The following is a 17104-nucleotide window of genomic DNA, read 5'->3' on the forward strand; positions in this document are numbered from 1 at the left end:
ATAGTTTTGAGTGAACCAAGGACACAGTCATCTAAGCTGTGGAGAAAGAGGGACAAGTAAGGAGATGGTGACGGTATTAATAACAGTGGTAGCTTTTTGAAGGCATTGTATTAAGAACTTGACCTTCCTTCATTCATTCTTCACGGTAATGGCTTTTTTTGGTATGCAAGGACATTTTGGCTTTTCATCAGCGATGCAGTCTTCGCAGCTCTTAGTCCTGGAGTTCAGAGGAAGGGGTGGAACTGAACCTTCCCTTAAACACAGTTGGGGTTCTCCAGAGGCCGGGGCCGTCACCAGGGTGCCGACTTCTGCCTTCTCCTCTGGCTGGGCCGCCTGGCCTCCTTTTGGGGGGATGGCTTGAGCCATCCAAAGTTGAATGGGGTCTCCTGCCCTTTTGTGGCCTAGGGCACTTGCTGCTTGTAGTTGACATGTTCCCTGGGGCCGCTGGTGCCCTCAGCATTGTCCCCTGCCCTGCGAAGGGGTCCGGCCTCAGAGTCTCCACTGCCAGGGTGGGATGGCTGCCAGGGCCCGCCTTGCAAGCCAGAGCAAAGCTGAGTAATAACTGTGTTTGTTCAGTGGAGCAGGTGTCATAGCAAAAAGGGTGACGTGGGGAGTTTGGACCAGTGGATGTTAAGAGATAGCAGGTGGGAAGTCAAGGAGTTTGACTTCACAGAGCTCAGTGCCTGGGTTGCAACCTGGACTGGTTTTTAAAAAAGATACTTCAGGAAATCCATTTGGAGAGCCACACTCACGTGCCACAAGTTATCCAGGGTGTGTGGAGATGGCGCTCTCGGGCATGATCGCTGCATTGGTTAGGTCGATCTTGCTTCATACCCTCTACCGGTCGGGTGTCCTTGGGCAGATCACCCAGCCACTTTAGGCCTCAGTTGCCTGGTCTATAAAATGGGGCTAAGCACACCTTTCCCACCTGAAGGCAGAGGTATGGCACATGGGTTATTTATGGTTCTGTAGGCCCAAGGCGAAGATGGTGTGACAGCCCCATGCAGCTGGGCTAGAGAAAGGGAAGACCTGGATTCGTTTACAAGTCTGAGACTGGAAGCACAGGGCCCAGATTTTGGCGTCAGCAAATGGTACCCTTTAATTTTGGTCTATTTTGCCTCAGTCTCCCACTTGTCAGTTCTGTGTGGTTTTTGCCTTCTCTGGTCTAGGCTTGGTCATGTTCAGTTAGACTGTCTAGTTTCAGATTGACCCTGTGACCTCATTCACAGTATGGTTTGAGGCCCAGCAGCCGTGTCCTAACACCAGCCCTGGTGGGTGGATTGTCTGTCGGGCTCGGGTTTGTGATAATCCCACTGTGCTCTCCACTCCTCTACCATTCACTAAGCCCTTTCCCTTCAAGCCTGTTGTGAGAGCCCCCCACCAGCCCCAGGGCAGGCAAGGCAGCACTCTGTATTGTCTCCACTTAGCAGTGGAGAAAACTCTGGCTCAGAGGGGGAACGGACCTGTTCAGGGTTACACAGCCAGAGTCTGGGGGAGCCAGGGCTCAAGTTCAAGTGTCTTGTCCAGCTCAAATCCAGGGCAGGTCTTGAAACCCAGAATGGGTTCTTTCAGCAGAGGCCAGAGGGCCTGGCAGCACACACCCCTCTGGGGCTGGGGCCTGGGGCCAGATCAGAGGAGGAGCTGTGGAACTGCTTCCAGGCATCCGTCCCCCAGCCCCCAGTCCCTCCCCCAGCCCCTGGGCTCACATTCTTTCTACTCTTCTCTAAGCCACTCCTTGAAGAGGCAGGAAGTGGTTTAAGTTATTATGGTTTGAGTCCTGCCCCAAGATATGGCTGTGATCGGTGGTCACTTGTGATGGGGATCTGACTTGTTTTTCTCACCCAGCTCAGTGAGAAGGGGCATGCGGTGGGCGGAGGAAGTAAGTGTGAGATCTTCTGAGCTGAGTTTTTCCTCTGAGGCCGGGGACCTCGCGTTGGTGGGGAGCTTCCCCGCGATGTAGCTAGGCTCGGACCACCTGTTCAGCCCCTGGCTGCCGGGACCTGGAGGTGGTAGAAGGATGCCTAGGTCCTGGGACGTGGGCCAGGCATCTGGGTCAGTTGCTCACCAGGCAGCAGGAGCCCCCCAGAGGCGGCCCAGGTATTAGCCAAGCCTGAATGTGATTGCACTTGGCCTCCTACCTGCTTTTACCGAAGAATCCCTGACTTTTGAGCTACTCTGTGTTTTGCTCCTTTGCCCAGTGGACAGGACCCAATAGAGACCTGCGTGCTACCTCTTGCTCAGTGTGGGGGTGCATGTCCAGCAGTGTCCCCTTAAAGAGGAACCCCTGCCATCTGCTCTCTTCCCTGAAGTGTTTCTCTTTCTCTCCTCTTTCTGATTAGAATAATGTGTGAGTGAAGCCTAGGATTTTCAGAGTCTACGGGGCACCTAATTAACTTGCTTTTCCAAGTAGAGGAACCACAACAACAAGAGGCACAATACGTTAGCAGCTAACCTTTCTTGCGCACGTACCAGGTCCCAGGCATTGTTCTAGGGCTTTCCTTGGAGCATCTCATTGCATCCTCACAGCAACCCACTCAACTTGGTACTGTTCCTGCAGTTGAGGAAACCAAGGCTCTAAGGGGGGGACGGTGAGTGGCTGAAGGTCACCAAGCTAGTAAGCAGAGGAGTAGGATCTGGGCACAGCCATCCGGCCTCAGAGCTGGTGTTCTTTCCGAGAACTGGGCCAGCAGGTGCCACTCCTTATTTTAGACTGACGGAGGTGAGCCAGGCCACAGAGCTCCCGTGGTTAACGGAGGGCAGGCTCCGATACAGCCTAGAAAAGCCCACTATCTCTGCTACCACCAGGCCTCCAGTCCCTCTGTCCGTGGGACGTGGGAGGTGAGGGAACAGGTGAGCTGTGCTGGGCATGCAGAGGGAGCCATGGGGCTGGTGCAGCATGTCCGACACCCAGGGCTGTCCAGCTGACCGGTTGTTCTATGTGGGAGTGCGGGTCCATTGAGGTCAGATCTTCTGATTTCTCAAATATGAGAGACTTCCTGATTTTGAAAAGGACGAGGCCAGACTGATAGGTGTGACTCGGGCTCTGGGCACGAGAGGGGGTCTGCTGCCTCCGTCCTAGTTGGTGGTTCCCGGCTCCCTCTGAGTCCCAGGGTTGCTTCTCTATGGGTCAGTAACTTGCATGAGAGTATGAGGGATTTCCCTGTGGCCTGAGACCCTTCTGAGGCCTCCATCTGTGTTCAATACCTTTCACAGGGTCCGGCATATAGCATATACTCAGTACGTGGTGACTGATGGGCCACGTCTGTGTTCTCCATCTCTGCAGAGGGGATGCCTTTGCATGGAAATGCCTCATGGTCCCCCATTTCTGTTCCACAGAATCAGGTAGTCCCAGTAAAGGGAAGTCCTACACAGGCCTGGGGAAGAAGTCCCGGCTGATGAAGACAGTGCAGACCATGAAAGGCCACGGCAACTACCAGAACTGCCCGGTCATGAGGCCGCACACCCCACACTCAAGCTATGGCACCTACGTCACCCTGGCCCCCAAGGTCCTGGTGTTCCCGGTCTTTGTTCAGGTGAGCTAGTGGCTGGCCCCAAAGGCTCCCTTGGGAGATGAGAAAGAGGAGGGGCCCTCACCGCAGGGTCGTTCCAGGCCTCGTTCCAGAAGGGTCCCCTTTAGGGAAAGAAATGGCTTCAGGGGCTCAGGCTTCTGGGGCTTATACTGAGGGAGCTGAGGTTTCCAGGGGGAGGACCAGGAGAGGGGGGGCAGGGAAGCCCAGCAACAAGGGGCCTTCTCCCCATCCCCTTTCCCAGTTTTCCCTTTCTCTGGGGACAGGGCAGGCACACTATAGTCCCTTGTTGGCCTTGCCACAGGGCCTGCTCGCTGAGGCTTTTGTTTCCTGGCTCACCCACTGGTTTGTTGTTTGGAAATGACCGAAGGAGAGCCTTGAAGTCTGGCGTCTCCTTGGTCTTAGTAAACGTGTCTGGCCAGTTTTAGCTGGTGGCCCGAGACTCATTTCCATCCCCCTCTCCTACTTCTCCGTCTGCTTCTTTCTTTTCTTCCTCCTCATTTCCAAACCTCTATGTCTTCCACGCCCCAGATGCCCTCGGTGTGAACGTATAGGTGTCTCTTCTGCGTGCGTGTATACACTTCAGAAGGAAAACCAAACAGCTCCTGCTGTACGTTTTCTATCCTTTTGCCTTTTTAAAATAAAAGTTGCAGCAGGAAAGTTCCCTACGTCACTAAATACTCTTTGAGCCTTTGATTTGTAGCGGTCGCACACTGCTCTAGCTCACGGACATGTATTTATTTAAGTAGCTCTCTGTTCAGATACACTTCTGTCTCCTTCCTTTGCTATTGCAAACAACTCTGTGATGAAAATCCTTGTGCATGAATTGCCCCTTTGATTGTTTTCCTTGGAAGAGAGCCCTGCAAGTGACACGACAAGGTCATGGGTCATAAACATGTCAAAGGCTCTCTCTCTATATTGACAAATGGCTTTCCAGAAAGACTGTGTTAGTTGGTCCTGTCATCAGCAACATAGAGGAGACATGGTCCCAGGGGCTTCATTTCTGACCACGCCTTCCCTCTCCATGCACTCCTGGCGGGTGACATTCATCTCCCTGGACAACTCCTGCCTTTCTTTTGGTCTCTTCTCTTTCTCAGGACGGGACCACGAAACTCTTGGCATCCATCGGGGTTATTTTTCATTTTCCTTTTAAAATCTTTACAGAAAACGAAAGTTTGTTTTCAGAAAGTTATAACAACGTTTAAATTGCAAAGTACATAAACCCAAAACGGCCTAACAAATGTACAGTTGAACCAATGGTCGTAAAGTAGGTGTCCCCTGAGATAAAGCCATAGGCCGTGACTGCCACTCCAGAGGCCGCGTGTTTACTCCTGATCCCAGCGCCCTCCTCCTCCTCCCCACCCCCTCTCCCCACCCCGGGGCCTACCCATGAGCCTGACACCCTGATGGTCTTTTCCTTGCTTCCCTTTATTTGACCACCTCTGTGTGCTTTCCTGGAGAACATGTTTTGTTTGGCCCCTTCTGGGGCCTTGCTTCTTTGGCCTCACGTTCTTCCTGAGATCCAGCCAGGTGGTTGTGTGTAGTGGACATTTGCTCCGTTATCTTTCTTCCAGCACCTTGCTTGGTGTTGGGTGCCTAGAAGCCACGTTCTAAATATGCATGCACCCAGCATAAGCCCTCCTGGGTAATCCAGATCTTAGGGAGCTTTCTCTGGGCTGGGCAGGGGGCAGGGGCTCCGGGGCAGGGGCAAGGCAGGATGGTGGGGTGGGTGAGAAGTTTGGGTGAGAATCGGTCCTTGGGGGCTGCTCGCTGGGAAGGAGTCCTTTAACTCAAGCATGTTATGCACATAGAGCAGGGACCGGCCTGGCTCTGAAGGGACCAAAGTGACCAAATCTGGCATGAGGCTCTCAGGATCTGGGACCTGGCAGCAGGGACTTTCCCCGTGAGGCCTGAATGGGACAGATGGAGGAGAGTCAGGGCTGGGAGGGCCCCCAGAGCCCAACAGAGCTGGGGAGCTCAGGGGAGGACTGTGAGCACCTAAATGTGTGGTTGGACTTCCTGCCGGAGCATGGCTCTTACAGTGGGGCTTGGTGGGGAAGGTGGCAGCGACAGTTCCGCCCAGGACAAGAGCATCTGTCTTTCTGTTTCCACCTGTGTGTGAGGGGGTGTGTGGGCTCCGCGGCGGGAGGTGGCTGGAGGCTTCTCTCAGTGGTCGAGAGGGTTCTCTGTGACTGGCTCTGGCAGCTGCCTCCCCCCACAGCCCACCTCCACCCGGCCTCTCTGAACTGCCCGCATTGTTTTCAGCCTTTAGATCTCTGTAACCCTGCCCGGACTCTCCTGTTGTCTGAGGAGCTTCTGCTGTACGAGGGGAGGAACAAGGCTGTCGAGGTAAGGCTTACACATGTGGCTTCACCAGCATCCTCCAGGCCCCTAACTTTTCTCTTAGAATTGTACAGTCTCAGGGTTGAAAAATCCTGAAGTCTTCCACCTCCCTCCCTTTCCATCCCCGTCCTTACTAAATGGCTACCCAGCTTCTTCTTGTGCATTTCCAGTGATGGGGAACTCACCACCTCTCAAAGCTCGTTAGTCCATCTTTGATGGTTGGAAAGTATTCCCAGCCCTGCAAGACATCCCATGGTTTATCCCAACTTCCTCTAAGGAGGGGGAGAGGTGCAGTTTACCCCGGCTGTGTTGAATGACTTTGTAGGTAAGGAGATTGGAGCTATTAGCCAAAAAGAATTTTTGAAGGAGCATCAGTTCCTCAGGTTTTCTGGGTCTGTATTAACCTAAATCCCCAAATCCTCTTCTGAGGGCTAAGTCTGTGATTTTTTCTGGGCTCTCGCTCTGCCGCTCTGCCGACAGAGGCCTGGGTGTGGAGATCACGCAGTTCTGCCTGGGAGCTGGCCTCTGCTTATCTCGAACTGGGGGAATTTCCCTCGCCCACACAATCCCCAGAGCTGGCTCAGGCCTGTGAAATCTACTTGGCACAGAAGTCGGAGCCCTGGGATCTGACTGGCCTATCTGGGGGCTTGCTGCTGATCGGGCCCGCCGTGGGGCTTGGCTGAGCTGAGTGGCAGCTTGGAAGCAGTGGAATGATCAGGAAACCTGGCGGCAGGAAGCAGAGAGCCAGCTCTTACTCCGCCACGCGCTCACTCATGACTTCCCCGTCGTCCCTCGGCGTTCTCATCTGAGCCAGTGGCGGTGTGTGTATTTGAGGCAGCTGAGGGTAGCTGATCCCCAGGGCGCGTTCAGCCTCAGCATTCTGGGACCTTATGTGTGACTGTGGCTAAGCGGGAGGCTGCTTTTGTTTTTTCTCAACGAGGGGACCAGAACTCGTATGTTCCAAATGAGCGTCCTCTCTTTCTCCCTGGGGAGACTGTGTGCTTATTTCTACCACCCTGGTATTGCTCACTGTATTTCTGGACTTCCTCTCGAGGAGCTTTCTTAGGAACCTTGGCGTATCTTCTGAGTTGCCTCTGAGAGAGTAAAACTTCATCTTGGTGAGCAGGGTTTGAGTTTTAGGAACAAGAAGTCGGTCGGAGCCCTGCTTGGTGAGCAAGTGTGTGGTGGAGCTAAGACAGGTGGCCAAGGGTCAGAAAGTGAGGTGTGGCTACAAATTCGCAAGACCCAGAAGAAGGCAGAAATGGCAGCCATCCTGAAATACACACGTCTGTCTCAATTTACCCTTTTGCTTGTCCTCTCACCATGAGGTGCCCAAACACTGAGCGTTTACAGCGTGTTCTCATGGTGCATGCATTTTACACAGTAGATCTTAAATTAGCTCCTGCGGCATCCTCATGAGAGGCCCGGTTGTCCCCATTCTACAGATGAGGAAGCTGAGGCTCCAGTGAGATTAACTGGAACCCAAGGGTCTCAAGGCTCATTAGGGACAGAGCCGGGATCAGCAGTTGGGTCTCTGGTTCAGCGCAGCTTTCACAATCCCATGCTGTCCCTGGCATGTTTGCTGAGAAATAGACTGGCAAGCACGAACTGGAGTAGTAGCCTGGTTATATTTACAATCTGACCAAAACATCTTTGTCTGGTAGATCTTTGGAGACTTAGAACTAAGAGATCCCTTTGAAGACTGCAAGAAGTGATCTGGAGATGAAGTAAATATATTTCTTTTTCATGAAATATGCTAGAAAACCAGTACATGGATCTTGGTACCTTCAGGTCAAAAATATGAACCAATGCCGCAGGGCCTTGGATAAGTTTGTAGAATCACGGTATTGGTCGGGCCCTCTGAAGCTGTCCGTCTGACTGCTTCTCTGTAACTTCCCAGCTGATGGTTTTCCACCCAGTTTTTGATCTGTACAGGCAGCCCCTCCAGGCACAGGTTTTGTTACTGGAGAGTGCTAAATTGTCGAAAGTTCTCCCTTACCTGTAACAGAAATCTTTATTCCTGGAATGTTCCCCCCTTGTTCTTCCCATTGGTTCTCCAAGCATGCTGCGGTTGGCTACTGTCTGTGAGCTGATGCAGTCTCACGCTGGGCTGCCCCCCCATCATATTCCCTCCCAGAAGTCACACACTTGAGTAACGTGCCCCGAGATCGAATCAGCATTATGGCGTAGCCTCACTAACGCGTTCAAACAATAGCTGTCGAGTATCTACCATGTAGCCAGGCCCTGCACTCAAGGTCACAGGGGAACTATGGGGCACAAGATCGGCACACCCTTACTTTATGCACTGACTCACTGAGTTTACCATTAACTAAGGCACCAAGGTCTTTTCTGGAAACTCTGCCTTCAGGCGAGATCTTCAGAGAAAGCTGGGTTAGGGCTACTTGGGAGAAGTGAACGTCCAAGTTGTAAGGATTTCCTAACCAAGCAATCTCTCAACCCTTGACCCTTTGGGAAAGCAGATGTGTCCTTGGAGCAGGTGTGGGGAAGACACCTGGCGGCTCCCATGGCCTGTTGTGGAAGGCGGCAGGTAACTGGGCCATGGAGACGGGCATCACTCCACTGTGGGCTGCAACGGCTCCTTCTGGAGGAAGGCCAGCAGGATGCTGGTGACATGGGAGAGGGGCCCACCTGCCCTCCGCTGGCACGCTTGCCCCTCTGCCCTGCCTCCAGCTGTGTGCCAGCTCTGTTCTTTCCCTGACCAGACCCTTGGGGAAATTCTTCATTCATGCCTTAATCACTTCCTGTCTAGACTACGTTCTCAGCTCTGGCAATTGGGGCCAGAGTCGTGGCCTGGAGCTTTTCTCACCTTGCCATGGTTCTCCCCCAGTTGCCGTCCACTAGCTCTCTTTGAGCTTGGGACATTTTTTGACATTTTAGGTTCCTGACAGACTGCCTTCCTCTGACCCTTCCCCTGCCAGCTTCCCTGTGGGTCTGGAGGTGACTGCCAGATTTCTTTTGGGTGGGAAAGCCTGCAGGTTTGCTTAGAGAATCAACCCCTGAGATCCTTCTCAACTCTTCGATCATTTTCTTCCCTTCCCTTAGTTTCACTATGGGTGTGCTTTGCTTTTCTGTTTTGGTCCCTGCTTGGATTCTTTCACATTCAAGGGCAGGATGGCTGTAGGCATCTTGCTCCCTCTCCATATGAGAGCTTTGGGATCAGCCAGATCTGGGCTGTGGTCCCTGGCTGTGTGGCCTTGGACAGGTCACTTAACCTCTCTGAGATGCAGGGTACCCATCTATAAATGAAGGCAGTGATGTTATTTACAAGTAAGAATCCATTGAGCAGAAAGAAAGAACTTAACAGATGGGGGCTTCTTTAAGGCAGTGTTAGGTCAGGACTGTGGTTTGGAAGGGGTCTGGAGAGTCACTGCCAGGATGCCTCCCAGCCCATGGTTCTGGAGCTTTCGTGTTTGGTTCCTATGGGAGAGCTAGAGCCCCTGAGAGCCTCCTGCTCAAGGACACCCCTATTGTCTCTGTGGCCCAGCTTCCCTCAGACCTCTCTGTTTGCTCTGTGCTCAAGAAGCCGGGGGGGGGGGGCTTTGAAAACTATTTATATATTTTTAAATCACAAAAGTAATAGACTCTCTAGTCATACAATGCAAATTAAACAGAAATGTAGGAAGCGAAATTCTACTCCCCGGCATGAAGAGTGTGGTATCTTAGACATTTCAAAAATGTATACATTTACAGTTTTATTTTACAAAACTGGATTAAGCCGTAGGCATTTTTGCACGTCGCACTCTTTGGCTTACCTAGTGCAATGTGGGCACTACGTGGGCGGACTTCTGCCCGCATTTCTGTCCACAAAGCTTTACTTTATTCTTTCAATAGTTGCATAAAATTCCATCCTATGAAGATAGAATAATGTATTTTATCCATCCTCTCTTGATGGACATCTGTGTTCTTTTCTTTTTTTATCACAACGGTGCTGTTGAGAGCATCCTTATAGCTTCTTATTACTATATCCTTGTACGTAGAGCATTAGCGGTGAAGTTGTTGGGTCGTTTTTCACAGCCGGAGAGCTCAATGTCACCATGTTCCCTTTGGAAACTTCAGCACCCATCTCGCACGCACTCGCTGTGGTCTTTGGGGGTGCACACTGAGCCCTCTGGCTGACTCTTCTTACCTCAGAAGAGATGAAGTGTCAGGTTTGGACACCTCCAAGGGAAGGTCACAGAATTAATAGCATTTTGCTTTCTTTGGAGAATCTAAAATTGGCTTTTATTGCTTTGAACTAAAGGCCACTGCAGGATTTACAAAACAGAGAACAGTGTAATCTTTGGTGGCGTTATGGGATCAAGCGGAGTTTTTTTAGCGTGAAGCTATGCCGAGCATGCCTGTTGGTTTACCTATAATGTCTAAAAATAGAGTTCTCCTTTTATTTTTGGAGCAGCTAGTGGATAAAGGAGATAAAAGTTACATACATGTCTGTTCTGGAGCGTTAAGTAACCGGCTTTTTCTCAGACCGATTACGCATTAACGCAGTTAAAATTATCCTACCTGATGCTTCAATTCGCAGTCTACACGGGGCTCGTGAAAGAAGCCTGAGAGGGACCTGGGCAGGGACGCTCCCCCGTCCGTACAGACGAGAAAAGTGAAGCTGAGGGTTCGGGGACCCCAACCAAATGTTCATGGCTCCTTGGTGGGGAGCCTCATGGCTTCTGACTCCAAGGGCAGTGCTCTTTCTGCCAGATGCTTAGAGGAGAATACAAGCAAATGTGCCAGCATCCCGCAGCTCGGGGGTGGCGCCAAGCCAGCGGCGCTGGGTTGAAGATTCCAGGGGCATGTAGTCAGAAAGATGGCCTGGTGGGGGATGGGCTGTGGCGAGGCCTGTAGGCCATCTGCCATGGAAGGTGAGTGTCGGATTTTGTCCTATCCACCTGCCTTCCGCCTTCTGTGATAAAGAGTAGAGGTGTAGAAAACTCTAGAGCAAAGGGGGAAAGTCCTGATTGCAGATCGTGTCTCTGTCCTTGGCAGAGGCCACACTGAGAGTCTGATCCTCGTTCTGAGATGACGAGGACCCCCCAGGGAGGTGGTGGCTCCCGGGCCCTGGGACAGCAGAGCAGCCAGTTCAGTGTGCCCTGTCGTGGTGCAGGTGACGCTCTTTGCCTACTCGGACCTGCTGCTCTTCACCAAGGAAGATGAGCCGGGCCGCTGTAATGTCCTGAGGAACCCCCTCTACCTCCAGAGTGTGAAGCTACAGGAAGGTAAGTGTGCGCCCCAGAGGTGCCCTGGACTCCCGCCTCCTTGCCCCGAGTCCCCCTACTCCGGGCAGCACGGACGCCCAGTTTGGATTCTGCCCCTCCAGCGGCCAGGCTGCCAGCCATCGGTGGGGCATCTGAGCATGTGCGGTCCGGTCAAGTCCTGCCCCGGGGGTGCGAGGCTCTTGGACGCTGGCATTCCATTCTAGGCTGTACGCCCTGAGCTTTGCTGGGAGTTTCTGTTCCAGACACATTTCAGGGAGGTAGTGGAGTGCAGCAGGAAGAGCTTTGGGCTCAGACAGACCTGTGTTTCAATCTTGGCCCTGCCCCTCACCGTCTGTGATCTTGGGCACGTTCTACTCAACCTCTTTGAGCCTGTTTGCTCACGTGTAAGTGGGGCTCCCGGTAGGTGGTTGTGCAGATTTAGTAAGGTCGGATGCCAGGGGCCGGCCCACGCCAGGTGCCCAGCACCCTCCAGCTGCCACCCCACTCACCGTGCATATCCCGGACACAAGAGCGCTGCTCCTTCTCCTCCCAGCTGCGTCGCCCTGGCCAGAGCTCAAGGAGCAGGGGCATGGGGGAGCCTGAAGCGAGTGTATCCCGCAAACTTTCCACCGTGCCTCCTCCACTCGGGAACAGAAAGCCAGCTGGGAGTATCTGTGGAGCAGTTTGGTTTGGCGCCTGGAGTCTCTGCTGAAAGGGGCTCGATTTCCTCTCCCAGATTATGAAAACAACAACAGACCTTTTTGAGCGCAGGCAACAGGGGCAGAGAGGAAAATATTACCCAGCGAAAGAATTCTGTTTTGACGGGTTTTGCTCCAGGAAAACTTCCTGCCTGTTTGCGGACCCGTCCCGTGTTCCTGTGTGTTGGGCGCCCCTGCTGTTCTTCCTCCTTAGAAACCCAGGGAGTGTGAGAACCCCTGCTCCGGCTGCCCCACAGGAAGTCACTTACAACTTCTCCTTCTCCGCCTCGAACTTTCTCCTGCCCACTGACCAGGGCAGCCCCTGAGGGGAAAAAGCAAGTCACCTTTCTTGGGGCCGGCCCCTCCCTTGGGGTGGCGGGGAGCAGTCCCCCCCCCCAGCAGGTTCGGCTCTGACCCTGGATCCCCAGTGCCCACGGGAGGGGGCAGACTCTGGCCTGAGCTTCCCTGCCCCTCCTGGTTTCCCCCACAGCCCCGTTCTCCTGTCCCTACCACCCCCCTGCACGCGCACACACACACACGCACTCCCACTGGGTAGCCGCTTGCTCTGTGGGCCTGCCCACCCCAGCTCAAGCAGTCAGGACCCAGGCAGGGGCGGGGTGATCGGCAATATACACTCACTGATTCTAAGAACCAAGCCCTCACTCCGTTGTGCTCACCGTGCTCCATCACTCAGGTCAGGGGCCACACGCCCAGGGCCCTCATCTGCTCAGCCTCCTGCTAGAAGGACGGAGGGGAAAGAAGAGGGGCTCAAACTGGCTGTACTTTGCCGGGGGAGGTTGGGGAGCGAGAGAAGAGGTCAATGGAAAAGCTGAGGGTAGTAGCTGGGAGTTTGGGGTCTGGGCTCGGCTTTGCTGCCAACGTGCAATGTGACTTCAGCTGGCCCTCTTCCTTTTCTGGGCTTTGGTGTCTTGGACTGTGAAAGATGGGTTGGGCCAGCCCTCTATGTTCTTTCCCAGCCTTGACATCCCCACACGGACCCTGAGGTTGCTGTGAGGTGCTGGACAGTGCCCAAATGTCCTACCTCCACGCCTTGGGGTGCGGTCAGGGGCTCGGCTGGGAATTGGTTGGCTCTTCCCCTCCTGGACCCCTCAGACCCAAGCCTTGAAGTGAGAGTCTGCGCGAGCTCCGTCTTCCATTGGGAGGCAGCTGTTCAGAGTGGGTGGTGTGGGGCCTGAGGTGTTGCAGAGAAACCTTCCAGATACTGAGCTCATATGAGCAACAGCTTTGTGCAGGTATGGCTTCCTTGAGCTGGAGACCACATCCTCTCCCTGCAGATGGTGGGCTGAGGGTGGCCAAGGCCAGCGCTCGTCAGGAGAGATGACCACAGCCATCTGAGCCTACTGGCTTGGATTGAATGTGGGAGACTGCCTTGGATTGTGTGTGGGGGTGTGTGATGCGAGTGTGCATGTGTCCTGGACTTGCTGGGACAGTTTGGTGCCAATGGTTTGGTGCAGACGTGTCATCTTGCCCTTCCCCAGCAGTGTCAGCCAGCAACAGCGAACATGGCTCCCCAGTGACGTGGCTCAGTGACACTGAGCACACAGGTGCATGTCCTATCCCTTAGATTTTTCTCTAGGCTTTGGTAGAGCCCTTGCCTCCTCCCCTGCCTCCACTCCCCTGAGACAGCCTTGTGGGTCCTGTGTCCCCTTCTCCTGCAATCAGAGTTGGAGCTGACCCAGTGTCCCGAGTCCTGGCGCCCAACTGCTGGCCCATCTCCCTGGTACCCACAGACACCTTGGCACAGCAGCGAGGGCCTGAGTGAGGCTTTTAAGAGATCCATGTGGGGCCTCCGCTGAAGCTTCTGTTGGCAGAATGGTCTCTGATGAATGTTGCTCGTGCCTCCCAGGTGCGTCTCTTTCAAGTCAGCGTGTGTGGAAAGTTCAGTTTGGGGCAAAGAAAATGGAGATGAGGAGCACACCCAACATTTCCTGCAGGCTGGGGCTGGCAGGGGCTTTTTTCTGGCCCGGGAGAATCTACCCCACCCGGGGACTGATGACTCCCGTGTGTGACTTGCCTGAATGGAGCTTAGCTCTGCCGGCCAAGCGTCCTCCCAGGGCCTGGCACGAGGCACAGAACATCGTGGGTGCCCAGTGAATGTTCGTTGGCTGAATGAATGCAAGACTGACTAGAAGGAGACTAGAAGCACTGCCCAGCTTGGGGGCTGGAAGCACCCCTCTCCACGGCTCCCAGCGGGTGGTGGCCACTTAAACCTTGCCGGCTCCCCTCCTGCCCAGCATCACCGCAGCTTCAGTGGGTCTGAACAGCAGCGTAATGGGAACAGGCGGAGAGCTCGTGCTAACAATTGGGACATCTCCGGTCGTCCGGGGCCCATTGTGGCCTCTTCCTGTCTCTGCCGCCCACTGGCTTTGCTGGTCTTTGTGTTTCTCCCTCCCAGGCGGCCGGTATCCCGCCCACAGGGTGTCTTCCTGGCTTGCTCTGGTCTCTCAGGATGGCGTGGAAATGTCCAGCTGATTCTTGGGCTCTCCATCCACCCCAGGGAGCCAGGTGCCCAGTCTTGGAAACTCAGTGCCTTAGGTCCCCGCTGCTGGAATGCTTGGACTTAAATTGAGTCAGTTGACATTTGCTGAGCACATCCTCAGAGCCCACCTAAGTGCTGGCTGCCAGGGTGATAGCAGAGGGAGAGACATGTTCCCGCCTCTGGAGTGGGAGTGCGAAGTCTGGTGGCATGCAGACGAGTAAGCTGGTATGGGGCAGTGGGTGGGGAGCAGAAGTGTGACACAGTGGTCAGAACATGGGCTTTAGAGGCAGCTGTCCTGGGTTCAAATCTCAGCTCTGCCCCTCACTCACTGCATACCTGTACAAGTTGTTTTCTCTCCCTGGGTCTCAGTTTCTGCAACTGGAAAATGGAAACAACATGCCTCCTGGCTTGTCACCCAATGTAGGGAAGGCTTGGCCAATGGTTCAATTTGGGACCTCAGACCAGGCTGGAGAGGGCAGGCTCTGGGAAGATGACAGAGGCTCAGACTTGGAGTGGGGAAGCCATCTCTGGGCCTCGGGGACTCTCTGTGCATGGCCCACAGTCCTTGGTAGGAAGCAGGGTTCACCCAGGAGCCGGTGACTTTCTGTGGAATTTCAAAATGGTTAAGGCAGTTAAAGTGTCGGATGGAAAACCCAAATGTGTGCTGCCTCCATGTCCCTTTATACTCACCCCCCATTTCTACTCTCTGGAAAGCCCAGAACCCAGTCTGATGCCCTGGAAGGGTTTCTTATGGGGAGAGGTTGCTCGCCTGTGTCAGCCACCTTGCAGCCTGCTTTTCCGCAGCTGTGGCTCCTTCCTGGCACCCAGGGCTCCCAACGCTTGCTGTCTCTTTATGAGGCTCTGAGCCATGCTGAGCACTGCCCCCATTCTGTCCTTCTCTCATAATGCTACCAGCACAAGGCCGTGATGTGGAGCAGATTTCAGGGGAGGTTTGGGGTAATGCGGGAGGGTGGTGGCAGGGGGTGTCACAGCGCAGGAAAGCTGTCAAGCAATCGTCAACCACCCCTCGCCATTGGGAATATATCGTAGGCTGAGTTTCCCCCAACCTCGGCTTCCTGTCTCCCTGAGGCTCCCCTCTCCTTGGCTTTCCCCTCCCTTCTAGAGCCTGCTTTTCTCTTACTGCCAGCTTCTAAAACCCCCATTTCTGTTATTTTCTTGCATAGATCTTTTTGTTTCTCCCTTGGCACTAAGATCTGCTTCTGGAAAGTCAAGGAGACATTCAGTATGTTTTCTTAAACAAAAGAAACCACCTCCCCTTGCGAGGCAGAAGTTGGCAGAAGCTTCCAGAAGAGCAGTTTCTCAAACATGATGGACTTTGTAGGTGGGGCCCTCTCCCTCCCAACCCTCCTGTAGGTGGGAAGAAGTAGAAGGATTTCTTCTAAGTCCACAGAGAAGGCCCCACTATGGGCTTATTTTTCTCTGGCTCTTGCTGGCACCCCTGGCCCTCGATTTGCCCAGGGATCTGCCCCCATGCTTGCTTCAGGGGGGGCCTGACCTTCACCCACAAGAGCGCCTTCACTCCCAACTTTTCTTAGAAATTGGCTTGACCCACTGTCTCTGTTACTTTGTCACCTTTACTTTGCAACAACGTTTTGGTTTACTGGACAATTTCTTTGATTCCAATATGTGTTGAGTCCCCGGTTTCCTCACCTGAGTCATGGATGATAATAGCCCCTGTGTCCTAGGGGTTGTTGCAAGGGTTGAGCTTATATACAGACAGCATGTGGCACAGTAAGTGTGTGTGGTTTTCTACAGGTGCTGTGGTTGTTTCTCTCAAAAAGGACTACCTGCCCCATGAGGTCAACTGCTTGAAATTCAGGAAATTACTAACCATCCCTGCTCTGTGCCCAGAAGAATGAGGCCCGGTGGGGAGGGATGTTGGAGGAGCGGGGAGCCTGCTGCTCCCTCCCAGTCACCTCCCAGGTGGAGAGGTGGAGAATGGGTGAATTGGGATTAGAGACCAGGGCTCTAGGGAGACACACCAAGGGGTGGCCTGGCCTGGAAAGCCATCTGTGGGCGACATCCAGCCCATGACTGGGGAATCTCGCTGCACAGCCCACACATTCCTAGGTCTGTCCAGCAAGTAAGCGGCTCCTTGTTGAACTTAAAAATGGTGAAGGCAGTTGGGAGCATTTAAAGGAAAACCCAAATGCGTGCTGCCTCCATGTCCCTCATGGCAGGGAGCATGGAAGGATGGAGGCCTCTTGAGATGGATGACAGCTCCCTGCCCCTGGCCGTTCAATGCCCAGAGGTGCCCTGGCTACCTGCCCTGGGGGTGGGACCACAGCGTTCCTTGAGTGACGCTGATCCGCGGGCCAGTGCCTTACTGCTGGGTCTCCATCTGCTTAGCTACCATGTGGGCTTTCCTCCAGAGATTTCCCTGTCACCTGTGCCTGCCCCTTTCTTCTCTTTTTCCAGGAGGTACTGCATACAGGCTTCTGGGCCAGGCGGCTGGCGGTGCTGGGCCAGCTGCTCAGACTCTGGAGCTGACTCTAACACAAGTCTTACTTTTTCTTCCCTCCAAGGTTCTTCAGAAGACCTGAAATTCTGTGTGCTGTATCTGGCAGAGGTGAGTCCTTGCCTCTGGATCTGAGGAGAGAGCTCTGTGGCCTGGTGCTAGTGGGAAGACATTGGTCTGGGTCTAGTCCAGGGCTCTGGGGCCAGGCTCCCCAGCACCTTATACCGTGGTCCTGGGCAGGGTTCTTGCCCTGTAGGATGGGGACAGCAGTCCCTGCCTCAGCGCCTCTCACCTCTGTGTGGAGGAGTGGTGGGCACAGAAGTGCCTAGAATGGGGGTGCCTGAGTGGTT

At 54.0% G+C, this 17104-nt stretch overlaps 1 protein-coding gene across 3 annotated transcripts in view; it reads left to right on the forward strand.

Moving 5' to 3' along the window:
• Positions 1-17104, forward strand: part of RGS3 (regulator of G protein signaling 3) — a 103442-nt gene that overhangs the window by 28409 nt on the left and 57929 nt on the right. For all 3 annotated transcript variants that reach the window (XM_034664341.1, XM_019795899.2, XM_011220428.3), the window contains 4 exons: positions 3337-3533; positions 5793-5876; positions 10987-11098; positions 16822-16865. In XM_034664341.1, the coding sequence (XP_034520232.1) occupies positions 3337-3533; positions 5793-5876; positions 10987-11098; positions 16822-16865 (437 nt within the window). The remainder of the gene's footprint in view (positions 1-3336; positions 3534-5792; positions 5877-10986; positions 11099-16821; positions 16866-17104) is intronic.

Source organism: Ailuropoda melanoleuca, chromosome 7 (genome assembly GCF_002007445.2).
Source record: "Ailuropoda melanoleuca isolate Jingjing chromosome 7, ASM200744v2, whole genome shotgun sequence".
Classification (NCBI taxonomy): domain Eukaryota; kingdom Metazoa; phylum Chordata; class Mammalia; order Carnivora; family Ursidae; genus Ailuropoda; species Ailuropoda melanoleuca.